The sequence below is a fragment of the Acinonyx jubatus genome, chromosome C2, assembly GCF_027475565.1.
Source record: "Acinonyx jubatus isolate Ajub_Pintada_27869175 chromosome C2, VMU_Ajub_asm_v1.0, whole genome shotgun sequence".
In the NCBI taxonomy this organism is placed as follows: domain Eukaryota; kingdom Metazoa; phylum Chordata; class Mammalia; order Carnivora; family Felidae; genus Acinonyx; species Acinonyx jubatus.
The window spans coordinates 82,217,647-82,240,849 of NC_069384.1; the positions used below are offsets into that span (position 1 = coordinate 82,217,647).

At 37.0% G+C, this 23,203-nt stretch overlaps 1 protein-coding gene across 5 annotated transcripts in view; it reads right to left on the reverse strand.

Annotated features, from left to right (window-relative positions):
- Positions 1 to 23,203, reverse strand: part of YEATS2 (YEATS domain containing 2) — a 103,447-nt gene that overhangs the window by 38,470 nt on the left and 41,774 nt on the right. For all 5 annotated transcript variants that reach the window (XM_053221155.1, XM_053221152.1, XM_053221154.1 and 2 more), the window contains 7 exons: positions 19,423 to 19,471; positions 16,905 to 17,081; positions 12,397 to 12,636; positions 10,780 to 10,938; positions 9,055 to 9,158; positions 7,332 to 7,439; positions 6,626 to 6,808 (listed from right to left, as the gene is read on the reverse strand). In XM_053221155.1, the coding sequence (XP_053077130.1) occupies positions 6,626 to 6,808; positions 7,332 to 7,439; positions 9,055 to 9,158; positions 10,780 to 10,938; positions 12,397 to 12,636; positions 16,905 to 17,081; positions 19,423 to 19,471 (1,020 nt within the window). The remainder of the gene's footprint in view (positions 1 to 6,625; positions 6,809 to 7,331; positions 7,440 to 9,054; positions 9,159 to 10,779; positions 10,939 to 12,396; positions 12,637 to 16,904; positions 17,082 to 19,422; positions 19,472 to 23,203) is intronic.

The window sequence follows — 23,203 nt, forward strand, 5'->3', positions numbered from 1 at the left end:
ATATTTTTAATGTATTTGCTTCCAACTCTTTTTAATATACATTTTAAAAGATTTTTAAAATATTTATTTATTTTTGAGAGAGACAGAGCATAAGCAGAGGAGGGGCAGAGAGAAAGGGAGACACAGACTCTGAAGTAGGCTCCAATACTCTGTGCTCCATAACTCTGAGCAGTTATGACAGCACAGAGCCCAATGCAGGGCTTAAATTCACAGACCATGACATCATGACCTGAGCCTAAGTCGAACACTTAATCAACTGAGCCACCCAGGTGCCCCTTCTTCCAACTGATTTTTAAGAAAAGTCATCTTTTTCTAAATACTTCTAATTTTTCATTTCCTTAAAGGTCAACATTTGGTTAAAAGGTCTAAGCAAGAATATTTTTTTACAAGACCCAATACCCAAATTATGAAAGTTGAAAATATCTGGTTCTGAAAATATTATAAAGTGAACTCTTCCAAGTAAGAAAATACTACAGAACTCTTCAGACAAAGTCAGTAGAGGATGTTAAATTACAAGAAACAATTCAATTAATGGTAAATTGGGGCAGGGTTTCCACTTCCCAGTTCTTTATTTCATAAAAAAGAACTTCTCACCAGGAACTAGTTGCAAAGAGTCTTTTACAAGATTAAAAGAATACCCAAAGACCTTCTCTCTAAAAGTGAAAATGAGAAAGCATAACTCCTTCTCACCCATCAGATTGGAGTCAAAAACTTTAAAGTCTGATAACACCAAGAAGTGGCTAAAGGGTCTGGGGAAATAGGAACATCTATCTGTTCCCTGATGAAAGAAAAGTAAGTTTGTACAGCCACTCCAGAGAGGTACTGGCATATCCACTAAAATTGAAAATTCACATACTCCATGTTGTAACAATTCTACTTTTAGAAATATATCCTAGAGAAATCTTAGACACGTACTCAAGGGAACATAATGTCCAAGATAGCATTATTTATAATTACAAAAAACTGTCAACAAACTTAATACCTATAACATATAGCAACATACTTAATGTCTACAGGTAGAGTAATGGATAAACTGTGGTATAAGACAGACAATGGAATAGCATACACTAGAACTACATGTATCAGCATCAACAGACTGACAGTACAAATCCTGAATGGAAGGGGAGCTGAAGAAAAACAGAATATATATATAAAAATATATTTTACGTAAATCTTCAAAATATACAACATTACATGTTATTTATGGCTATGGATTTATGCAATACAAAGTATGAACTCGAAAGCCACACATTCACATTCATGATAGTGTTGCTCTGGGGAAGAACAAAGTGGACTTCAACTCTGTCATGTTTTACTAGGAGAAAATATGAGATGAAATAAATATGAATGTGTTAATTTGGGGTGGAGGATACCTGGGTATTGATTATATCATTGTATTTTACTGAAATTTTAGCAACTTTTTTCAACTAAAAATAACAGGATTACCTAAAATAAATGATAAACATGCAACTGATAAATGAAACTTTTAAGTTAAATAATTAATAAATCATACATGGTTTCTTTTCAAAGAATGTGAATACCGTAAAACACACTGGCCACATGCTTGGACAATATGACTGATGTGAAGAAAACAGTCCCCTAATCAAGTGTTATAAATCACCGTGTAACAAAGAACAAAGAGTACAGGACTTTATAAGCAGTCAGACCTGGTCTCCCAGTTTTGTTCCACTAGTTTGTAGCTGGAAAAGTTATTTAATGTTTATGAGCTTTAGCCTTAGACAACTCATTTATAAAATATGGATAAGATCATGAGGCATAAATGAAGATAAGTTTATCAAATGCCTAGCCAGTATGATGAACACAGTAAATGATAGCTGCTGCTCCCCATGGCACTGGTTATAATTAACTGAAGAACAGTAATCTATGAGGCTACATGGAGATGCAAAGGATAGAGAGTGCCAAATGGATAAGCATTCGGCTAGGGCAGAGGACCTTAGTCTTAAATCCTAGACTCATTTAGTCAAACAGAAATTAAAGTATATACCAAGTGGTATCTGCTTTAAAATATCCTAGAAAGAGAAATAAGATTAGCAAAATGTTGATAATTGTTGAAACTGGGTAATGGGCATTATAGGATTCATTACAAAAGTCTCTCCACTTTCATGTAAGTTTAAGGCAGGATGGAAAGGAAGGATGGAAAGGAAGAAGAAAAGACTCAAAGACTCAATGGGGAAAAGCAAGTTAACTTAGAATAGAGAAGAAAAATCCTCCCAGCTATACTGGCGTGGTTAAAACAATCCAGATCTCTCTACTCTGACTGTATAAGCCTCATTCTGAAGGCAACATGGAGTGTCGCTGTGGCCAGAGCTGGGCATAGTCACTTCCCCTACAGATGTGGAAGTATAAACTCTTCTTATTAATCAGCTTTTTTTTTTTAAGTTTATTTATTTATTTTGAGAGAGAGCGAGCAAGCACACGAGCAAGCAGGGGAGGGGCAGAGAGAGAGGGAGAGAGAGAATCTCAAGCATGTTCCACATTGTCAGCGCAGAGCCCAAAGCAGAGCTTGAACCCAGAAACCATGAGATCATAACCTGAGGTGAAACCAAGAGTCAGATGCTCAACCGACTGAGCCACTCAGGCACCCCAATCAAGAACTTTTCTGTGTATTTATGGAAAAAAAAGTTTCTTAATGTAGGAAAACATTTTTGGAATATGGCACAAAGTGCCAGTTGAATCCCACTATCCATTCTTGTTTTCTCTCTCATAGTAAGAGAGCTCCCAGTTTTTAGCTATGTGGACATGGCCACATAGAATATTTCCCATCCTAGGGCTGGTCTTCTGATTTCTGGCTAAAAGAATAGGAAGAGAAGTGATGAGTGCAAATTTTGGGTTATGCCTCCTTACACCTCCTTTTCTCTTCCTGCTGGCCAGAAATGCAAACATGGTGGCATGAGATAAAATGGTTATCTTATTAGCCCACAACCTGAGAACCAAATTTTGAGAATGGCAGAGCAACAAGATATGAGTGTCTAGATTCTTGATGATTGTCGAAGAAACATACTAGAACTGCCTACTGGTCTTTTATGAGTGAGACAAAAACTTAGGCTTCTTTTATAGTAGTCAAACTTTTTTTCCCAAGACAAGAGTCTTCACATTTCCTGAATATATCAAATTTAATAATTCACTGCATGAACTAAATTACACAACATCTATTTTCATGTTCCTTTTTTTTTAAAATTTTTAAAAATGTTTATTATTTTTGAGAGAGAGAGAGAGAGAGAGAGACAGAGCATGAGCAGGGGAGGGGCAGAGAGAGAGGGGAGACACAGAATCTGAAGCAGGCTCCAGGCTCTGAGCTGGCAGCACAGAGCCCAACACGGGGCTCGAACCTATGAGCCTTCAAGCTGTGAGATCATGACCCGAGCCAAAGTCGGCCGCCTAACCGACTGAGCCACCCAGGCGCCCCTATTTTCGTGTTCCTAAACCAACAAAGAAAGCAAAAAAATCTTAAAGGAAAACATATGGATTGGACCTATTTTCTTTTCTAAAACTCCATGCATCTTAACTAGCTTTTCTCAGCTGTATCGACCTCTATTCTCACTCAACGGCTTCAAAATTTCCAGGATATGACATATGTAATCTCTCCCAAGAGCTAAATAAAATGTGGTATCCCAAGTTGGCCACAGGAGGGCAGTTTTGATTAGCAGAGCTTATCCACTAGGAGCATACCACTGGCAAGATTAGCACCCCCCAACTCCCCCCATCTTGTTTGAAAAAAGAGAGATGAGGAAGTCTGGAATTCTACTGGGGAAAATCCTACTCACAGCTGTCTACAGACATCATAAGGAAGACTCTTAAGTAGGTCACTATAACCTCAAATTAGTCTTTCTTTTTTTTTTTTTTTAAACAATATAACACTTTGGCCTAGAACGTGAACTTTTCCCATTCACAACACTTCTCTCTGCATTCCTAACTTCCTTTAGTGTCACAAAGCAGACACCCTTTGTTCTATACTGTTGTAAATATTTCACTTTGATTCATGCTCTGATTCAGTGTTTTTGTTTGTGCTCTGTACAGACCTTTGCAAGTCAGAATTTACTTTAACAACCAGAAAGTAAGGATTCTATTGTATTCTATGCAATTTTCTCTCCAGACACTGAAGAGTATGGCCAATTATGATTTAGTACTTAATGATAAGTACATGGTACTCCTGCACATTTACATAGGATTTGTCCATAGTCATTTAAGCTACTATCATTTATTAAGCGCTCGCTCTGTGCTAAGTCCTTCATGTACAATGGTTTCTAAGTCTCCTGTAACTCTGAAAGGCAGAGGAGGGTATTACTCCCTTTTACTAGATGAAAAAACAAAGTTTAGGAAGATAAACCTGCCCAGGTCACACAAGCAAGGAGTGGCTGAGATCTGGAAAAGGCTCTAACTCCAAAGCTCACATTCTTTTTACTATGCCACACTGGTTCTTTCTCACACGAACCCACTAAGTACTTAGCTGTCCCTTAAAACAGCATCTCTCTACTTTCATGAAAAAAGATAAGCTGTATTTCTATTGGGCCAAGGTTGAATGGAAGGTAAAACAGTATCATTTTGCTCACGCTTCTGCTTTCTGGGCAGGCATGGTTTCTAGGCAGACACTTCAGCAATAACCAGGGACAGTCTGTACTTGCAGACAGCTCCTTATCTGGAGTCCAAAGCATACACTAAATTTCCTAGGTAAACAGGAAATGTCTTTTCTCATGGTCTTCTGCTTTTGCGCATTTCTTTCACACTCTTCTATGCCTTTTTCAGGTGCCCTTAAACTCCATTCAGGGCATTCTAGCACAAACCCATCCATTTTTTCTTAGTTCTGCATTGCCATTAAGTAGGTGGCAATGTGACAAGAAAGCCAATACAGTTGTTCAGCAACACAGAGGAGTGGATTTGCAAACTGCAAAGTGTAAAAAAGTGAAACTAATTTGTTCAGAGCTTCTGAGCATAAACAGCAATGCTATATTGACTCAAAAACCTAAATCAGACATTCCATGTATCTTTGGTGAAGCAAATTAGATTCTGAAGAACATGTAAAATGTGTCTGAGTAACAAGCCCAGATAATAGTAACAGAAAGGACTTTGCCAAAAGGCTTACCCCTAAGGCCAAAAAAATGGAGCACTGGGAAGCAGTTGGGGGTGCCTGTCTTCGTGATTCTGGCCAGAGAAGCCCCAAAGTCAAATATGATGCTATAGCTTGGTGGTTCCTAATTTTGCCTAATCACATGAGTCAGCAGGATAGCTTAATAAAAATCCAGATTCCTAGGGCCCCTAAGAAGATTCTGATTCAGAAAGTTTGAGATGGGGGCCTCAGTATCTATATCTATACGTTTTAAAGTTGATTTATTTACTTATTTTGAGAGAGCGAGAATGCGTGTCCATGTGGGAAAGAGGCAGAGAAGGAGGGAGAGAGAATCCCAGGCAGGTTCCGCACCGTCAGTGCAGAGCCCAATGCAGGACTTGAACTCCCAAACCACAAGATCATGACCTGAGCTGAAGTTGGACACTTAACCAACTGAGCGTCAGTATCTATATATTTTAATCATCAGATGAGTCATGACCAGATAAATTTGGGAAAGTGGTTAATGGATTCTTATAAATTTTAGAACCATACAGATTTTAGAACATGAATTTTTGTCTCAATTCACGTGTAGCTATCTAAACTAACCAAAATATCTAAAACCATTTTTCTATTTTAAAGTACTCTTCTCAAAGCAATTCATCTATCCCTAGATAGGCTGGCTTTCAAGTTGAAAAGCACTTCATGTAATATTCTGGATAGCTTTACAATGTATCTGCCCCCAAAATGAGATAATTTAACTATGTTCTAAAAGCGTGTTTAGGTTCCAGACAATGGCTCACAAATTTTAATTAGCTCTGCAATGGAAGATTATGGAATCAGCAGACCTAGGTTCAAATCCTGTGTCACTTGTTAGCTATATACTCTTAAGGAAGTTGGCTGACCCCTCAGAGCCACAGCTTCCTTGTTTGTAAAATGGGGTTCAGAGTATCCACCTTACAAGGCTGTTTGAGAATTACAGACAGCGTGTGAGAAGAGGACACACACAGGCACTCATAAGCACAACCAATGCAGGAAAACATGAATCTACATGCAATTTTATAGTTCTCTCGATATATTAATTCCTCACATCTCCAAATTATAAAACAAATAAATTCTCTTGAGGGTCAAGAATCAGGAAAAAAAAAAGAGTCAAGAGTCAGTAAAGAGATCACACAGCCTGAACATCAGAGGTGTAAACTGTAGCACTTGCCTACCAGAAATAAAGAAAACAGTAGACCTTGGTCCCGTGGCCTTTACACTTGAATCAAGTGGGAAGCTGTGTACATGCAGTCTATCACCTTTATTGTCAGATGACAGTGTCCCTTTGCCTCTTCAACTGTTCTGGGGCCCTCTACATGACACACCCCTGCTCTTGTCAAAGATTACTGCAAGAGCAGATGGGTTTAACATTGACTGACTTGCTTCTCCAACATGGCTTCCATCTACAGGTTTTCCTGGAATCAGCAATCCTATCACCTGAATCTTGTCAGCACCTGCCTATTATTTAGGCAAATAATGTTCAATTACATAATGACCTCCCCATCCCTACCCAATTCAAACCTTGGAGGGCTGAATCTTTGGTGACTGGGATGTCCCTTCTCCAGCAGTTAGGACCTGTTTTTGAGGGGACACAGCTATCATGTGACCCCCTTTCACAGTCACATACTGAGGGAGTGGTGACTGGCTGGCAGCTCCTGTTGCAGGCACATGAGAGGCTTCACCCGGTTCCTGTTTGATGATTACCTGGCAACAAACATGATAATGACACTGAATAAACATTCCATGAAAAAAGCCACTAATATCTGAATCTATTCAGCTTGTAGGAATGAATGAATGAATGAAGCTCTGTAAAAACTGACTCCACCAGAAGAGTAAAACAAAAACAAAAACAAAACAAAAAAACCCCGCTTAAATATAGCCCATAAGAGCTATCAAAAGGACCACAAGTAGGATCTGGATTTGATCCTGTATTTCTGCAAACCCAACCTAGTCCATTTGTTCTGGATTTTGGTGGCAAATGGCAGAAGAAACAAACACACTCAACGTTTGTGCTCTCTGGAGTCACCATCTTGCTGGACTCCAAAGGCTGACCTATGGACACTACTGAATAAATGAAAACATGTTGCAGAAGTAAGATCTTAAGAATTAAGGCATACTAAAAAGTAACGTGTAGTAAGGTAGTGTCCGTCAACTCCAATATGCCACAAAAATTATTATGTAACAAAACCATATCAACTCATGGGATAATGCCCTAACAAATACTCACTTTTGTGAAAGCTCCAAGTCCTCCAGTGATAGGCTTGGGACTCTGAACCTTAGGGTGACTCCCAATTGGACAAAGAGGTGGCATAGATGCAAACAAAGAATCCTCCTGCTGTGTATGTAAAAATATACACTGTTCAATGATGATACAATAAGTGATTTCAGATATCCCAGTCACTTATATTTAATATAAATCTGTGACATCCTCTAGCAACATAATACACAAAAGAACTAAAAGCTCAAAACTCTTTGGAGTCTTCCAAGCCCCCACACTTGCATTTTAATATTGTCTTAGAAACCAAATGCAAGGAAAGGCTATAACCTGGCAAGAACCTACTCATCTGTGCCCCTCACAGGCTGGAAAGACTCTTATCATACATTTGACTCTTAACTAACATTTGTAGACTCTTATCTACAATGTAGATACAATGTAGACTCTTATCTAACAATGTAGAGTCTTATCTAACATTTGACTGACTCATTGGTGTACATGTCTAGTCCCCTGCCAGGTCGTAAGCCACTGAAGAAGACTGACACTGTACTTTATTTCTTTTCTATCCCTAGAGTCTAGGCACTAAATAAATAAATGTAACAGGTGGTTAGAGTGTTTTAGTATTTATACCCTTTCAATAGTATTTATACAACTTGACTTATCTTTACTCCAAATAAATACCCAACACAGGCAGTAATTTTTCAATAAGTATTTAAAAGACAACAAAAAGAACCTGAAGAGTTATTAAATGCAAAAACAATGAAGGTCAACATTCAAAATTACTGTCACTTGTCTCTAATTCTCAAATACAAATTGTAAATTTCAGAGGCAATTTGCCATAAATTAGGGACAAGTAACAAAGTTAAGAACACTGCTTAGCTGTGTAATGAAAAGATCAACAAACATTAAAAAACAGACTGGCAGAGAATTACAGCCTTCAAGGCAATTATTACAATTTAGGCATTCATGTAACACAGTGCTCACAGACAGCACTGAACTCAGAAAAATGTCACCTTGGACCAGAAAACTATTCAACAGCATCACCATTAACTGCTTACATATAAGAAATGTTGTGTTAGCACTAGTCACATAGGAGATGATCTCTGAATTCTTAGTTCTTTCTCACACATGAGTTTATACCTCAAAGTCTCTAGGCAGCCATGACCATGATGAGTAAGCTGAATAACTAACCAAACAGTAGGGACTATCTTTGCTAAACAATGAGCAGATACCCAGCACTCTTAGATGAACAAGTCAGGGCATACCTGAAGTTCTAATTTTAAAGGCCTTCTTACTCTGAAGAAGGCGGGGGAGAGGACAAAGAAAAAAATTGTGGAAAGATAAGAATCATTTTCAAGTAACTACATGGCTGACACCTAGAAAAAAAATGTATTTACTCCTTATTGGTACAAATATAGGAAGAAAAGACGTATACTGCCAGATGAATAAGGAAAATTTTATAAGGAAAAATGTGTAACAAAACTGACCCCTCCCCCCCCTCAAAATAGCTGCCTCCTCATCATAGTAAGTTTTCAAATAGATACCAACTGTCCAACTGATGGAAGTATTGACAAAACACTTTCTACACTAGGAAAAGGTCAAGAGTAAGGTAGGGGAGTCTGGAGTAGATGGTCTTCAAGATTCTTACTAGCTTGAAGATTCTACTTAAATTCTTGCTGAGCTTGAACTTACTGTCTTTAGAAACTGGCAAAATGTAATAATGCAAGAGTATTACCTTGACAGTAGATGTTACAAAACTGCTTCCATGAATTTTAGGAATAGGGGAACCTGTTCCTTGGGAGGCCTGAGAAGCAGTAGAGAGCTTGTTTGTAGGACTTCCTGATAAGCAAGGCATATTTAAAAAAAAAGCACAAAGTAAAATTTACAAAATGTAACTTTAAAGTATTTTCCACCAACCTTCCCTTTTCCCCCAATATTTTTCATTTTCAAAGGTTGAAAACTCACAACCATGAAATTATTATAGAAAAAACACTTAGAGATTCCTCCTATGAAGTTGACCACCTCGTTAACCTAAAAATAGACAAGAAGCTAGTAAGGACATGTAGAAGAATAAGTAAGTAAACATTATATACTCTGCTATTTAAATAGAGACACCAGAACATAATGATATTGGTTATTTAACAATGTGCCAAATGTATGCATTCAAGTGAATGCTGGCTCCATAAAAGTAGTTTCACAGGAGGCTAGACCTGTTCCAAAGTGCTGCCAACATTAAACATTTTATATTCCGTCTGTACAACTGCCTTTAGGGACTGATAACAGTAAGTCTCATTATCTATAGCCAACAATAAATCAAGACCAAAATGGTATTTGATCACCTGCTCCATTTACCAAACTTGCCTACAAAGACTTTTGGCTGATTCCTAAAACTAAACACCCTCAAAGATTCCTATTTGGCATCCCTAAATACATTCAAAAGGCTATTAAGTAATTTCTGAAAGCCTTTTTTTTTTTTTAAGTTTATTTATTTTGAGACAGAGAACACGCAGGCACAGGGAGCAGGAGGGAGAGAATCTTAAGCAGGCTCCATGATCAGTGTGGAGCCCCGCATGGGGCTCAAACTCACGAACTGTGAGATCATGCATGACCTGAGCTGAAATCAAGAGTCCGACACTTAACCAACTAAGCCACCCAGGCACCCCTGAAAGCAGCATTTTTAAAGGAGCTCCACAGTTACAATCATGGTTAAAGGACCTAACTTTTCCAAAAAAAGTACCTGGAAAGACCCAACATACATTCATGTGTTAAATCAATTATGTTTAAAAAAAAAAAAATCAGTCTCATTGTAGTCACTTCTCTTTTCACTATTTCTCTCAAAGCTACAGAAACTTAGAAGCATGTGTTTACATAGTTTAATTGAAGGGACTACATAAAATAATGTTAATGAAAATACTGCGAAAAAACCTGAAAAGCACTCTGTAGTTATAGATTATGGTGACAAACACAATGAATCCAATTCTTATTCTTCCTATCAGAGGTCCCTTTTTAGAACTGCAGAGTTCAATTTCCCACCCACACACAAAATTTACCTTATTCATAGAAAGTAGAGATCACTTTTTTACTTGACTGGTGAAACACATACATGGTCCACAAAGGTATTCTTTTTCTAAAGTTTAATTTGGAAAATAACTACATTGCTTACAGGCCCAAAAAAGAATTATCTTCCAAATAAAAATAAAACATTTTTTTTTTAAAGAAAATTAATTATGGCCCACATTTACTCTTTAGAAATTAAAAAGAAAAATTCCTAAAAAATACAACTTTTACAAAAAGTACATCTTCCCTCAAAGAAACCGCACTGGAGTTACTATTCCAGATCCCCTCCTCTTTTTATAAAGATTTCATTATTCCATTACATGACTATTAAGTCCACACTAAGATTTCATCTTTATGAAAGATCAAACCTTTGGGTTAACACAAAGACTGATCAAACGCACACCTGCAGTCGGAGTGGTGGCTCCAATAACCTGCCCTGGCTTGTCCAGGATAACATAGGGATTATTAATGACAGAGCTGGCAGTGCCTTGCTTCACATGGACTGGAGTGGAAGTTGGGGTTCGAGGCAGCGGTGATGGACTTGGAGTTGATATGGGGGAACCTTTATTAATAAACAAGAGAAAAGAGAAACCAAATAAACAAAAGAGATCTACTCAACCCATCTAAGGTGATGAAGATAATGCAAGAGGGGCAGGGCTACCAGGGAAAAGAGAACGGGACTGTGTATTTCAGACAATGAGCAACAGCAGCAGTGTAGCTGAGGCAGGGATTAGTGTATTTCCCTCTCCACATCTTTGCATCAGCAGGGAGCTTTTGAAAAACAGATTCTGAGATGCTAGCCGAGACCCACTAAATATAAATCTGTACTTTAACAAGATTCTCCCCCATACACCCATCCCAAGGCACATTAAAGTTCAAAAAGCAGAGCTTTATATAACAGCATGAAACCGCTGAATCCCTATATAAAACTCTTAACAACTTGGGCAGATTGTTATAATTATGGTTACACTCAAAGACACTAAAATTAGAGGAAATAAGTAAGTGAACAGCCAGACTTACAAACCAGGCAGGAGTCTTGATTTACAATTAATTTCCAATAGGAAAATAGGAAATTCACCCACCCAAAACAAGTCTGCCAATACTATGTCAGAGCTACAATCCGGAGATACCTGTTCCCACAGAACACTCTCAAAGGTTACCCACGTATCATTAAATATCCTCAATGGTTTTTGTATCGATCAAATGTGTCATCCATGAATTTCTCTAAACTTCAAACCAATTTCTATGTCAGCCTATTTCACCTCTGAAGCAGCAAGTTCCAAAATGCTTCTAACTTGTAGGTAAAATTATACATCCTTCACCTTTCATGAATTTCAAAAACTTAGATATTTCTGCTTAGTTGTCTGTTTTTAGCACCAAAGACTCCTTTTCTCTCCCTTCATATACAGAAGGCTCCCACTGCCTAGATATTTCTGCAGACTCTCTTTCATGTCTTTTCTGAAGTGGTATAGTCAAAACCATGAAGTATATTCCTACCAGAAGCCTACCTAACATCAGACTGTCATGAGACAATGGACAATTCAACTTTAGTGAAAGTGAAGGCTCAGAACTACCCACTGATAACAGAAATGAGTAATGTTCTGTGTGGTTAGAGAGTATAAAAGACATTTCAATCCCAAACCAATTCCCACCTTTAAAGCTTTAATCCACACCAAAAAGCCTCTAATTTTTCTTTTTTATTACTAGTCACTCTGGTTTCTATATATAATCCATAAACTTAATCTCTCCCTTAGCTGAAACCATACATCCTAGTAAACATTTTACCTGCACCAATTCCTGGAGATGAAACTTGACTGCTTTGAATTTCATTTCTTTCCTTGTAACTATTTCCATATGAGATGACTTCTGTTTTTGCTTTGTGACAACTTTGCTAATTAACAGCTCACTTGTTAAATAAAAAAAACCCTACTTAAAAGAACTTAAAAAAAGAAAGCCATAATACATTCTGTCATTCCAACAATTTTTATACACATCAACTTGACACACATCACCTATATACCTGAAACAATCTTGCAGCTCATGGTGATGGGTTGGAAGGACTTTCCAGGTGACTCAGGATTAGGCATCTGACTTTGTGGCACAATTTTGCAGCTTGACGCTATTGGCTGAAAAGCTGAATTGCCATGAGAACAAAAGGTAACTTTCTGGGATGTTGTCATTTTGGTGGGCGTCCGTTCCAATGAAGACGGCAAAGAATAAAATGTAGTGTGTCTCTCAGCTTCAGTGTTGGCTGGGAATCCTATTTGAAAGGAAACAGGTCAATGACAAGTCAGAAATTGCTTAGAAATCATAAAACCTTACTATCGTGGGAAAAGAATGAAACAATAAAGATCCCTTATTTCAACAATCATCTTTAAACCACTCACTAGTAAAAAACACAATTGGCATATGTACGAACCTTTATACATTTTTGGATGAAATGTAAATTATTATGTTTAGAATCATTTTATTAAAATGCTTCTTTCAAAAAATTAGAAAATGTTAACTATAAAGCATGTATAATATAAAAAGTACACAAGTGTATTATGTTCTGCCATTTTTTATATGAACTGAAAAACTATAAATTACAAAAAAAGAAAAACTCAAAAGAAAGCATTTGTTGGGGTGCCTGGGTGGCTCAGTCGGTTAAGTGTCCGACTTCGGCTCAGGTCATGATCTCGCGGTCCGTGAGTTCGAGCCCCACGTCGGGCTCTGTGCTGACAGCTCAGAGCCTGGAGCCTGTTTCAGATTCTGTGTCTCCCTCTCTCTGACCCTCCCCTGTTCATGCTCTGTCTCTCCCTGTCTCAAAAATAAATAAAAAAACGTTAAAAAAAAAAAAGCATTTGCTTATTAATCTAATAATGCTCTATTTTGCTAAATGCCCATGAAGAAGATGCAACTGAAATTTAAAGAATAGTTAAAATTTATAAAAGGACTAAATTATTAACATCACATTAAAATATAGGCTGAGAGAGTAAATTGATGCCATTTAGAACCAGTTTTATATAACAGAAGTGATTTAATGATATATACTTATTAAATGAAAAAATACCATAGTCAAAATACATTTGCTGATGATGAATCTTATATTTTTAATTCCAGTACAGTTAACACACAGTGTTCTATTAATTTCAGGTGTACAATATGGTGATTCAACAACTCTAAACATTACTCAGTGCTCATCACAAGCGTACCCTTAATCCTCATCACCTATTTCACCCATTCCCCTATCCATCTCCCCTCTGGTAACCATCAGTTTGTTCTCTATAATTAAGAGTCTATTGTTTTTGTTGGTCTCCTTTTTTTTGTTCATTTGTTCCTAAAACTCCACATATAAGTGAAATCACATGGCATTTGTCTTTCTCGGACTTCCACTTATTTTTTTTATTACTAGTCACTCTGGTTTCTATACATAATCCATAAACTTAATCTCTCCCTTAGCTGAAACCATACATCCTCGTAAACATTTTACCTGCACCAATTCCTGGAGATGAAACTTGACTGCTTTGAATTTCATTTCTTTCCTTATAACTATTTCCATATGAGATGACTTCTGTTTTTGCTTTGTGACAACTTTGCTAATTAATAGCTCACTTGTTAAATAAAAAGAATCCTACTTAAAAGAACTTAAATACTCTTTAGAGCCATCCATGTTGCAAATGGCAAGTTTGAGTCTTTTTATGGCTGAGTAATATTCCATTGTACATATATAGCACATCTTTATCCATTCATCGATAAACACCTGGGCTGCTTCCTAATTTGGCTGTTGTAAATAATGCTGCAATAATACTGTGTGTATCTTTTCAAATTCATGCTTTTGTATTCTTTGGGTAAATACCCTGTAGTGGAATTACTGCATCATACATATGGTAATTCTATTTTTAATTTTTTAAGGAACGTTCATACTGTTCTTTCCACAGTGGCTGCACAAGTCTGCATTCCCCCCAACAGTGCACAAGGGTTCTCTTGTCTCTACATCCTTGCCAACACTTGCTGTTTCTTGCATTGTTGATTTTAGCCATTCTGACCAGTGTGAGGGGAGATCTCCTTGTGGTTGTGATTTGCACTTCCCTGATGATGGGTGATGTTGAGCATCTTTTCACGTGTCTGTTGGCCAACTGTATGTCTTCTTTGGAGAAATGTCTGTTCATGTCTTCTGCCCATTTTTTTACCTGAATTATTTCCTTTTTTGGTGTTGAGTTGTATCAGTTCTTCATACATTTTGGATACTAACCCTTTATCTGATAGGTCATTTTCAGATATCTTCTTCCATTCACTAGGTTGTCTTTTGGTTTTGTTGATGGTTTCCTTTGCTGTGCAGAAGCTCTTATATTGATGTAGTCCCAACAGTTTATTTTGTTTTTGTTTCTCTTGCCTCAGGAGACATATCTAGAAAAATGTTGCTACTGCAGGTGTCAGAGAAATTACTGCCTGGGCTCTCTTCTATGATTTTTATGGTTTCAGGTCTCACATTTTAGGCCCTTAGTCCATTTTGAGTTTTTGTGTATAGTGAAAGAAAGTGGTCCTGTTTCATTCTTTTATATGCTGCTGTCCAGTTTTCCCAACACCATTTGTTGAAGAGACTGTCTTTTTCCCAATACATAGTCTTGCCTCCTTTGTCAAAAACTAATTGACAATATAAGCATGGCTTTATTTCTGGGTTTTCTATTCTGTTCCATTCATCTATGTGTCTGCTGTTGTCCCAGTACCATAGTGTTTTGATTATTACACCTTTGTAACAGATCTTGAAATCTGAGATTGTGACACCACCTGTTTTATTCTTTTTCAAGACTGCTTTGGCTCTTTGGGGGTCTTTTGTAGTTCCATACAAATTTTGGGTTTGTTCTAGTTCTATGAAAAATGCTGTTGGTATTTTCATCGGGATTGCATTAAATTGCTTTGGGCAGTCTGGACACATTAACATATTTATTCTTCCATCCATGAGTATCAAGTATCTTTCCATTTGCTTGTGTCATCTTCAATTTCTTTCATCAATGTTTTACAGTTTTCAGAATATAGATCTTTCACTTCCTTAAGTTTATTCCTAGGTATTTTATTCTTTTAGTATGATTGTAAATGGGACTGTTTCCTTGATTTCTCTTTCTGCTTATTATTATTATTGTTAGTGTATAGAAATGTTAACAGATTTCTGTATATTGATTTTGTACCCTGTGACCTTACTGAATTCATTTATCAGTTCTAGTAGTTTTTTGGTGGAGTCTTTGGGTTTTTTATATATAGTATCATGTCATCTGCAAACAGTGATAGTTTTACTTCTTCCTTACCAATTTGGATGCCTTTGATTTGTTTTTCTTGTCTGATTGCTGTGGCAAGGACCTCTAGTACCATGTTGAATAAAAGTGGTGAGAGTGAACATCCTTTTCTCATTTCTGACCTTAGGGGAATTGAGTAGGATGTTAGCTGTGGGTTTTTTCATATATGGCCTTTATCATGTTGAGGTATGTTTCCTCTAGACCTACTCTGTTGAAGGTTTCTATCAAGAATGATGTATTTTGTCAAATGCTTTTTCTGCAACTATTGAAATGATATGGTTTTTATCCTTTCTGTTGTTGATGTGATGTATCATACTGATTGATTTTCAAATACTGAACCACACTTGCATCCCAGGAATGAATCCCATTTGATCACGGTGAATGATTTTTTTAATGAATTGCTGGATGTGACTTGCTAATATCTTGTTGAGGATTTTTGTGTCTACATTCATCAGAGATACTGACTTGCAGTTCTCCTCTTTTTGTAGTGTATATCTGGTTTCAGTGTGAGGGTAATGTTAGCCTCAGAGAATGAATTCGGAAGCTTTCTTTCCTCCTCTATTTTTTAGAATAGTTTGAGAAGTATAGGTATTAACTCTTCTTTAAGGGTTTGGTAGAATTCACCTGTGAAGTTGTCTAGCCTTGGACTTTTGTTCGTTGGGCATTTTTTGATTACTGATTCAATTTCGCTGCTGGTAATTGGTCTGTTCAAATTTTCAATTTCTTCCTGATTCAGTTTTGGGAGGTTATATGTTTCTAGGAATTTATCCATTTCTTCTAGGGTGTCCAATTTGTTGTCATAAATAGTTTTCATAATATTCTCTTATAATCCTTTGTATTTCTGTGGTGTCAGTTGTTACATTGTACTTTAAATAATAGATACTTAACATTCAGTTTCTTGTTCACACAACTAGACACACAACCAAAAACTCTTCCTGTAACATATCAGAATATACCATTAAACTCATCAAAAAATGAACATTTAATGTCTTTTAGTAAGTTTTATATTCTATAAAACATGTAGAACTTCATGAAAAAATTTTTTCTGAGAATAAGGATTTGGCTATTTTCACAACTGGACTGTATAGGTAGAGGCAGCATGCCTATTTATGGAAAACTTATTTTCCATACACCCCTCAGTCTCTACAGGAAGCAGTTCAATATCACATTATGCAAATGAGAGAAAGGAATGCCCCAGAGAGTGATTCCTCTGTACAAGGAAAAATTCATTTCCATATAAGGAAAAATATATTACCTTTCTCCACACAAGTATCAGGTACTGGCTCATGTGACTGCTTTATCGGTGAGGAAGCTTTCACTGGGGCTGGAATGGTCAAAGGCAAAGATGGTGGGGCATCAGAGATGTCTGACTCGGAAGACTGAGGATAAATGGAGTCTTCTCCAAGAGAATGTCGGTGGAGCTCAACATCCACTACCTACACAATCAGGCAACAATTGGACTCATGAATCCATCATCAGTGTCACAGAAAGCCCCAAGCTTGTCTAAGAACGTGGTACTCTAAGAGATGTAACAAATGATTTTTAATCATACTTCAAAGGCAATTTCAATCTAAGAACTAAAGGACTTACCCCAGAATGTAATCTAGTTTGGTTTAATAGATAAATAACCCAGTGAAACCAATCATATAATTTGGGAATATTTGCTGTTTCTATGCCTTAGAACACTCTTCCCCCACAAATCCCTGTATGACTGCCTCTTTCTCATCAAGTCTCAATCAAATGTCACCTTCTCAGAGAGGCTTTCCCTAACCAACCTAGCTAAAGCAACTCCCTTGTCCCCCAGCTACTCTCTTCTTTATATCACTTATTTCCTTTTGTTTACTATATATCTTCTTCCCATTCTCAACACTATCAAGAATATAACTCTTTAAGAACAGCAGCTATCTCTCTATATCCCCGTTACCAAGACCAGTGTCTCCTATATAGTACATGCTCAATAAGTATCTTTTGATACAACAGAGCATATTTCCCTAAACAGAATAAGGTTTAATTGGCTAATTCTAACTATAATGGCTACTGCTGATATAGCATGAACACCACCAACAACAAAACAAGTGGAAGGAAGGGCTTGGGGAAGAAGAACCAAGTTGGAGGTCTCATTTCCAGACTTTAAAACTTATTATTACAAAACTATAGTAACCAAAACCATGTGGTACTAGCATCGAGAAGACATATAGACCACTGGAATAAGATGCCACCTCATATATATGGCCAAATTATTTTTGACAAGAATGCCAAGACCACTGGGAAAAGGACAGTCTTTTCAACAAATCGTTCTGGGAAAACTGGATATCCATATGCATTAGAATGAAAGAAGACCTTTACCTCACACCATATACAAAAATTAACTCAAAATGGATCAAAGACCCAAACAGAAGACCCAAAACAGTAAAACACTTAGAAGAAAAAATAAGGGCAAAGCTTCATGACACTGGATTTGGCAATGACTTCTTGGATATGATATAAAAAGCACAGGCAACAAAAGAAAAAAGAGAATCACTGGACTGCATCAAAATTAAAAACTTCTGTGCATCAAAGGACACGATCAACAGAGTGAATAGGTAATAATACACAGAATGATCTGATGAGAGATTAGTATCAAGAATACAGAGAGAACTCCTAAAAATCAAAAACGAAAAACCAAACACCTGATTCAAAAATAGGCAAAGGATCTGACTAGACATTTCTCCAGAGAACATATACAAGCAGCCAATAAACACATGAAAAGATACTCAACATCAATAATCATTAGGAAAATTCAAATCAAAACCACAACAAAATACCACCTCACACTCATTAGTTTGGCCACTATCAAAATAATAGAAAATAAGTGCTGGAAAACAGGTGGAGAAACTGGAACCATTGTGCACTGTTTGTGGGAATGTAAAATGGTACAGCTGCTATAGAAAGACTGTGGCTGTCCCTCAATAATTAAAAACAGAGCTACCATGGGGCACCTGGCTGGCTTAGTCAGTGGAGTGTACAGCTACTTATCTTGGGACTGTAGGTTCAAGCCCCATGCTAGGTATAGAGATTTCTTTAAAAAATAAAATCTTCCAAAAAAAAAAAAAAAAAAACAGAGCTACCATATGATCTAGCAATTCCACTGTCTTGGGTATGTACCCAAAAGAACTGAAAGCAGAGACTCAAACAGATATCTATACACCCATGTTCTTAGCAGGATTATTCAAATAACCAAAAGATGTAAGCAACTCAAGTGTTCATTAACAGATCACTGGATAAACAAAACGTATATACATACAATGGAATATTATTCAGCCTTTTTTAGGAAGAAAATTGTGATGCACGCTACAACACAGATGAACCTTGAGAACATTTCGCTAAATAAAATGTGCCAATCAAAAAAAAAAGAAGACTGCATAATTCCACTTATATGATGCCTAGAGTAGTCAAAACTTCACAGAGACCCAAAGTAGAAGGGTGTTTGCCAGGGGTTGAAAGGAAAGGGGAATGGTTACTGTAAATGGGTATAGTTTCAGTTTTCCAAGAGGAAAAGAGTTCTGGAGATGCATGATAGCAATACATGCACAAAACTGTGAGTATATTTAATACCTCTTAATTGTACAATTAAACATTGTTAAAATGATACTTTATGTGCATTTTAATCATTTTTTTTAATTTAAAAAGGGAGAAGAAAAACTCTTTAAAAAATTCAGCACTCATTTTTTTCCAGTTAAAAATGAAGATCAATTTTCATTCTACTTATTCCCAAATAATACTGCAGGAAAAACCTACCGTCTCTGCTCCAAGAGTCTGCAGGCCAGTGTAAGTTCTATCCAGCTATTGAAAGACAAAAGAAGAGTGTAAAGTTTCACTAAGCTTACTTATAAATCTTAGGATACAATCTCATCTAAAACCCCTTTCACCACAAATCTTCGTAACATAGGATCTATTTTTTCATAATATATCTATTCATCACTTCGATAAAAACCCTCTGAATTGGAGGGATGAGTAAAATTAATAAAAACAACCTCAATCATATAGTTATTATACCTTTAATATAAACTATATACTTCTAAAAACATTCTAAGCACTATCTAAAAATGGAGGAAGTTTTACACAAAATGGTGTTTACTATAGCCATGAACTGTAGACATAAAAGTCCAGCTATAGAGGAATGCTTAAGTAAATCCTGAACCATCAACTGTGAAGTATTATAGCCATTTAGATGGTGTTTACAAAGATGATGTAAAAAATGTAACACAAACAAAATTTACACCTACATACAAAAAGGCTCAGTTCTTAATCCTGTATTTTATTTATACTATCACTTTAAAAAAATAATCTGTACACACACACACAAATATTACTTAGCCATAAAAAAGAATGAAATCTTGCCATTTGCATCAGTATGGATGGACCTAGAGGCTATTATGCTAAGTGAAATAAGTCAGGCAGAGAAAGACAAATACTATAGGATTTCACTGATGTGTAGAATCTAAAAACCAAAAACTAAAAACCTCTCTGTTTGCCAGAGAGGACAGGGGTAAGGTGTTGGGCAAAATAAGTGAAGGAGATTACGAGGTACAGTCTTCCAGTTATGTAAGTCACAGGGATGAAAAAGTACAGCATGGGGAATACAGTTGATAATACTGTAGTAACTCTGTACAGTGACTACACTTACTGAGTTTCGTATAGAATTGTCAAATCACTATGCTGTATGCCTATAACTAATATAACACTGTATGTCAACTGTATTTCAATAAAGATAAAAATCAGAAAAAGTTTTTGCTTAGCATAAACAATTTGTTCCTCAACAGCATTTTTGCTTTTTGCAATAAAGCACTCAAACCTCCATCCTCACCAAAAAAAAGAGGATTTGTGGAGTTTATCAATATAAACATTACACAGTAAGATCAATGGGGGAAAACTATTAAGTTTGGTAAAAAGGAAAGATGATTTACTAATCAGTAAATAGAAAACTCTAAGACTTGCAAAAAGTACATTTCAAGTTGTGGCTGAGGTCCTTAGCAGCCAACACAGACATGACAACTCAGTCATGAGAACTAGTTTCATAACAAAAAAGGCAATGCAGGGTGAATTCATACTTGTTCCATGGAGGAGATCTAGAATTTTAATACTTAAACCTTAGCTAACAGTATGACTATTAAAAGGAGGTGGGCGGGGCGCCTGGGCGACTCAGTTGGTGGGGCGTCCAACTTTGTTCGGCTCAGGTCATGATCTCATAGTTCACGGGTTCGAGGCCTGCATCTGGCTCTGTGCTGATAGCTCAGAGCCTGGAGCCTGCTTTGGATTCTGTGTCTTCCTCTCTCTGGACCTCACCTATTTGTGCTCTCTCTCTCTCTCTCGCTCTCAAAAAATAAACATTAAAAAAAATTTCTTTTTAATGACGTGGGCAATTTTAGGCTATGTCCATTTTCTTTCTTTCTTTTTTTTTTTTTTAAGTTTTTGTTCCTTTTTTGTTCCTATTTTGTTTAGTTTATGTTCATATTCTCCACAGCATGGAAATAATAGTCTCGCTGTAATCTGTAGTGGCCTATGTTTCACTCTTGGGACCATACTTTATGAGAGACATTGATAACCGAGAACTGTTATCCAAATGGCAAGAGAAACTAGAAAGCACTGTGTACAAGGAATGTTATAAGAATAGGTTCTGCCTGGGGGCGCCTGGGTGGCTCAGTTGGTTAAGCGTCCAACTTCAACTCAGGTCATGATCTCGTGGTTCATGGGTTTGAGCCCTGCGTTGGACTCTGTGCTGACAACTTAGAGCCTGGAGCCTGCTTTAGATTCTGTGTCTCCCTCTCTCTCTGCCCCTCCCCTGCTCATGCTGTGTCTCTCTCTCTCAAAAATAAATAAATGCTGGGGCGCCTGGGTGGCTCAGTCAGTTAAGCGGCCAACTTCGGCTCAGGTCATGATCTCACGGTCTGTGAGTTCGAGCCCCACATCAGGCTCTGTGCTGACAGCTCAGAGCCTGGAGCCTGTTTCAGATTCTGTCTCCTTCTCTCTGACCCTCCCCCAGTCATGCTCTGTCTCTGTCTCAAAAATAAATAAGCGTTAAAAAAAATTTATAAATAAACAAATAAATAAATAAATAAATGTTAAGGAAAAAAAAAGAAGAATAGGTTCTGCCTGGAAAGGATTTAAGAAGAGCCATGAAGGCCGTCATTAAACATTTTTAGGATTCTTATAAAACAACACAAAGTCCTGTCCTGTGCTATTCTAGAAATCAAACTAGGACAAATAAGATCAAACTAGGACAAACTAGGACAGTTTTAGTTAAATTTATGGAAGAATCTTCCAAAAGTTTATTTACAAAATGGATAAAAGGGTTGTTTTGGGAATTACTGTGCTCCATGGTGATGGTTCATCAGGGATTCAGGATGTGGGAATTTCACAGATTCTGGGAACTTCAAATTTTACATACCTCTAATACTTGAGTACTTAGTACATAATGTAATTATTACAGTATCAAATATAGATTGTTAAGCATTCCAGCAGCATTTCAAAATACAGAGAGATCACTATGGGTTTAGTCAGGAAAAGTTACATAGGAATCTGAACTTGAAGAATGGAAAGAATTCAAACAGGCATTATTAAAAACAAACAAACAAACACAAGAGAAGAAGGCCCAGGGCATTATGTGAATAACTGACCTGGCTGGAGTAGGATGTCCATGCAGGGGATTAGTGTGAGATAATGTAGGAAAAAAGTGTGTTGAGTCAAAATGTGAAGAGCCCTGAAGAGTCAGGGAAGTCTGAACTTGAGTAAAGGGAATTCAATGAAGGTTTCTCAGAGAGGAACAGCATAATGGTTTTCCTATTTCAGGAAGACTAATCTGATGGTGCTCAGAATGGATTTAGGGTAAAGGAGACAGATTAGAATTAAAGAACTTAATCAGGAGACATTAGAATAATAGCCTAGGCAAGAGCAGGAAAGGAGAAGGGTAGAATCTAAGAAAGATGATGAAGAAAGAATAATAGTCTGTAACTGAACAAATATTTAGAACAAAGAGGGGAGAATCCAAGATGGCTCTTAGATTTAACACAGCAATAAAAGGGAAAATACTCCAGTACAAAGATCACATGGTCACAACACAGTGTTTAAGGCCTGAAGGCCTATCAATACATAATAATAAAATTAAGCCTTCCAGAAAAGCCGATAAAAAAACTTAAATACTGTCCTTTTAAAAACACTGTGTCTTGGGGCGCCTGGGTGGCTCAGTCGGTGGAGCATCCGACTTTGGCCCAGGTCATAATCTCATGGTTCACAAGTTCGAGCCCTGCATTGAGCTCCGTGCTGACAGCTCAGAGCCTGGAGCCTGCTTCAGATTCTGTGTCTGCCCCCCCCCCCCCCCGCCCCTCTTCTGCTCATGCGCTATCTCTCTCTCTCTCTCTCTCTGTCAAAAATAAATAAACATTAAGAAAAAAAATTTTTTTAAATAAATGAAAACATCAAAATAAAATAAAATAAAATAAAATAAAATAAAATAAAATAAAATAAAATAAAATAAAACAAAACAAAAACTGTGTCTCAAACTTCCATCAGGACCTC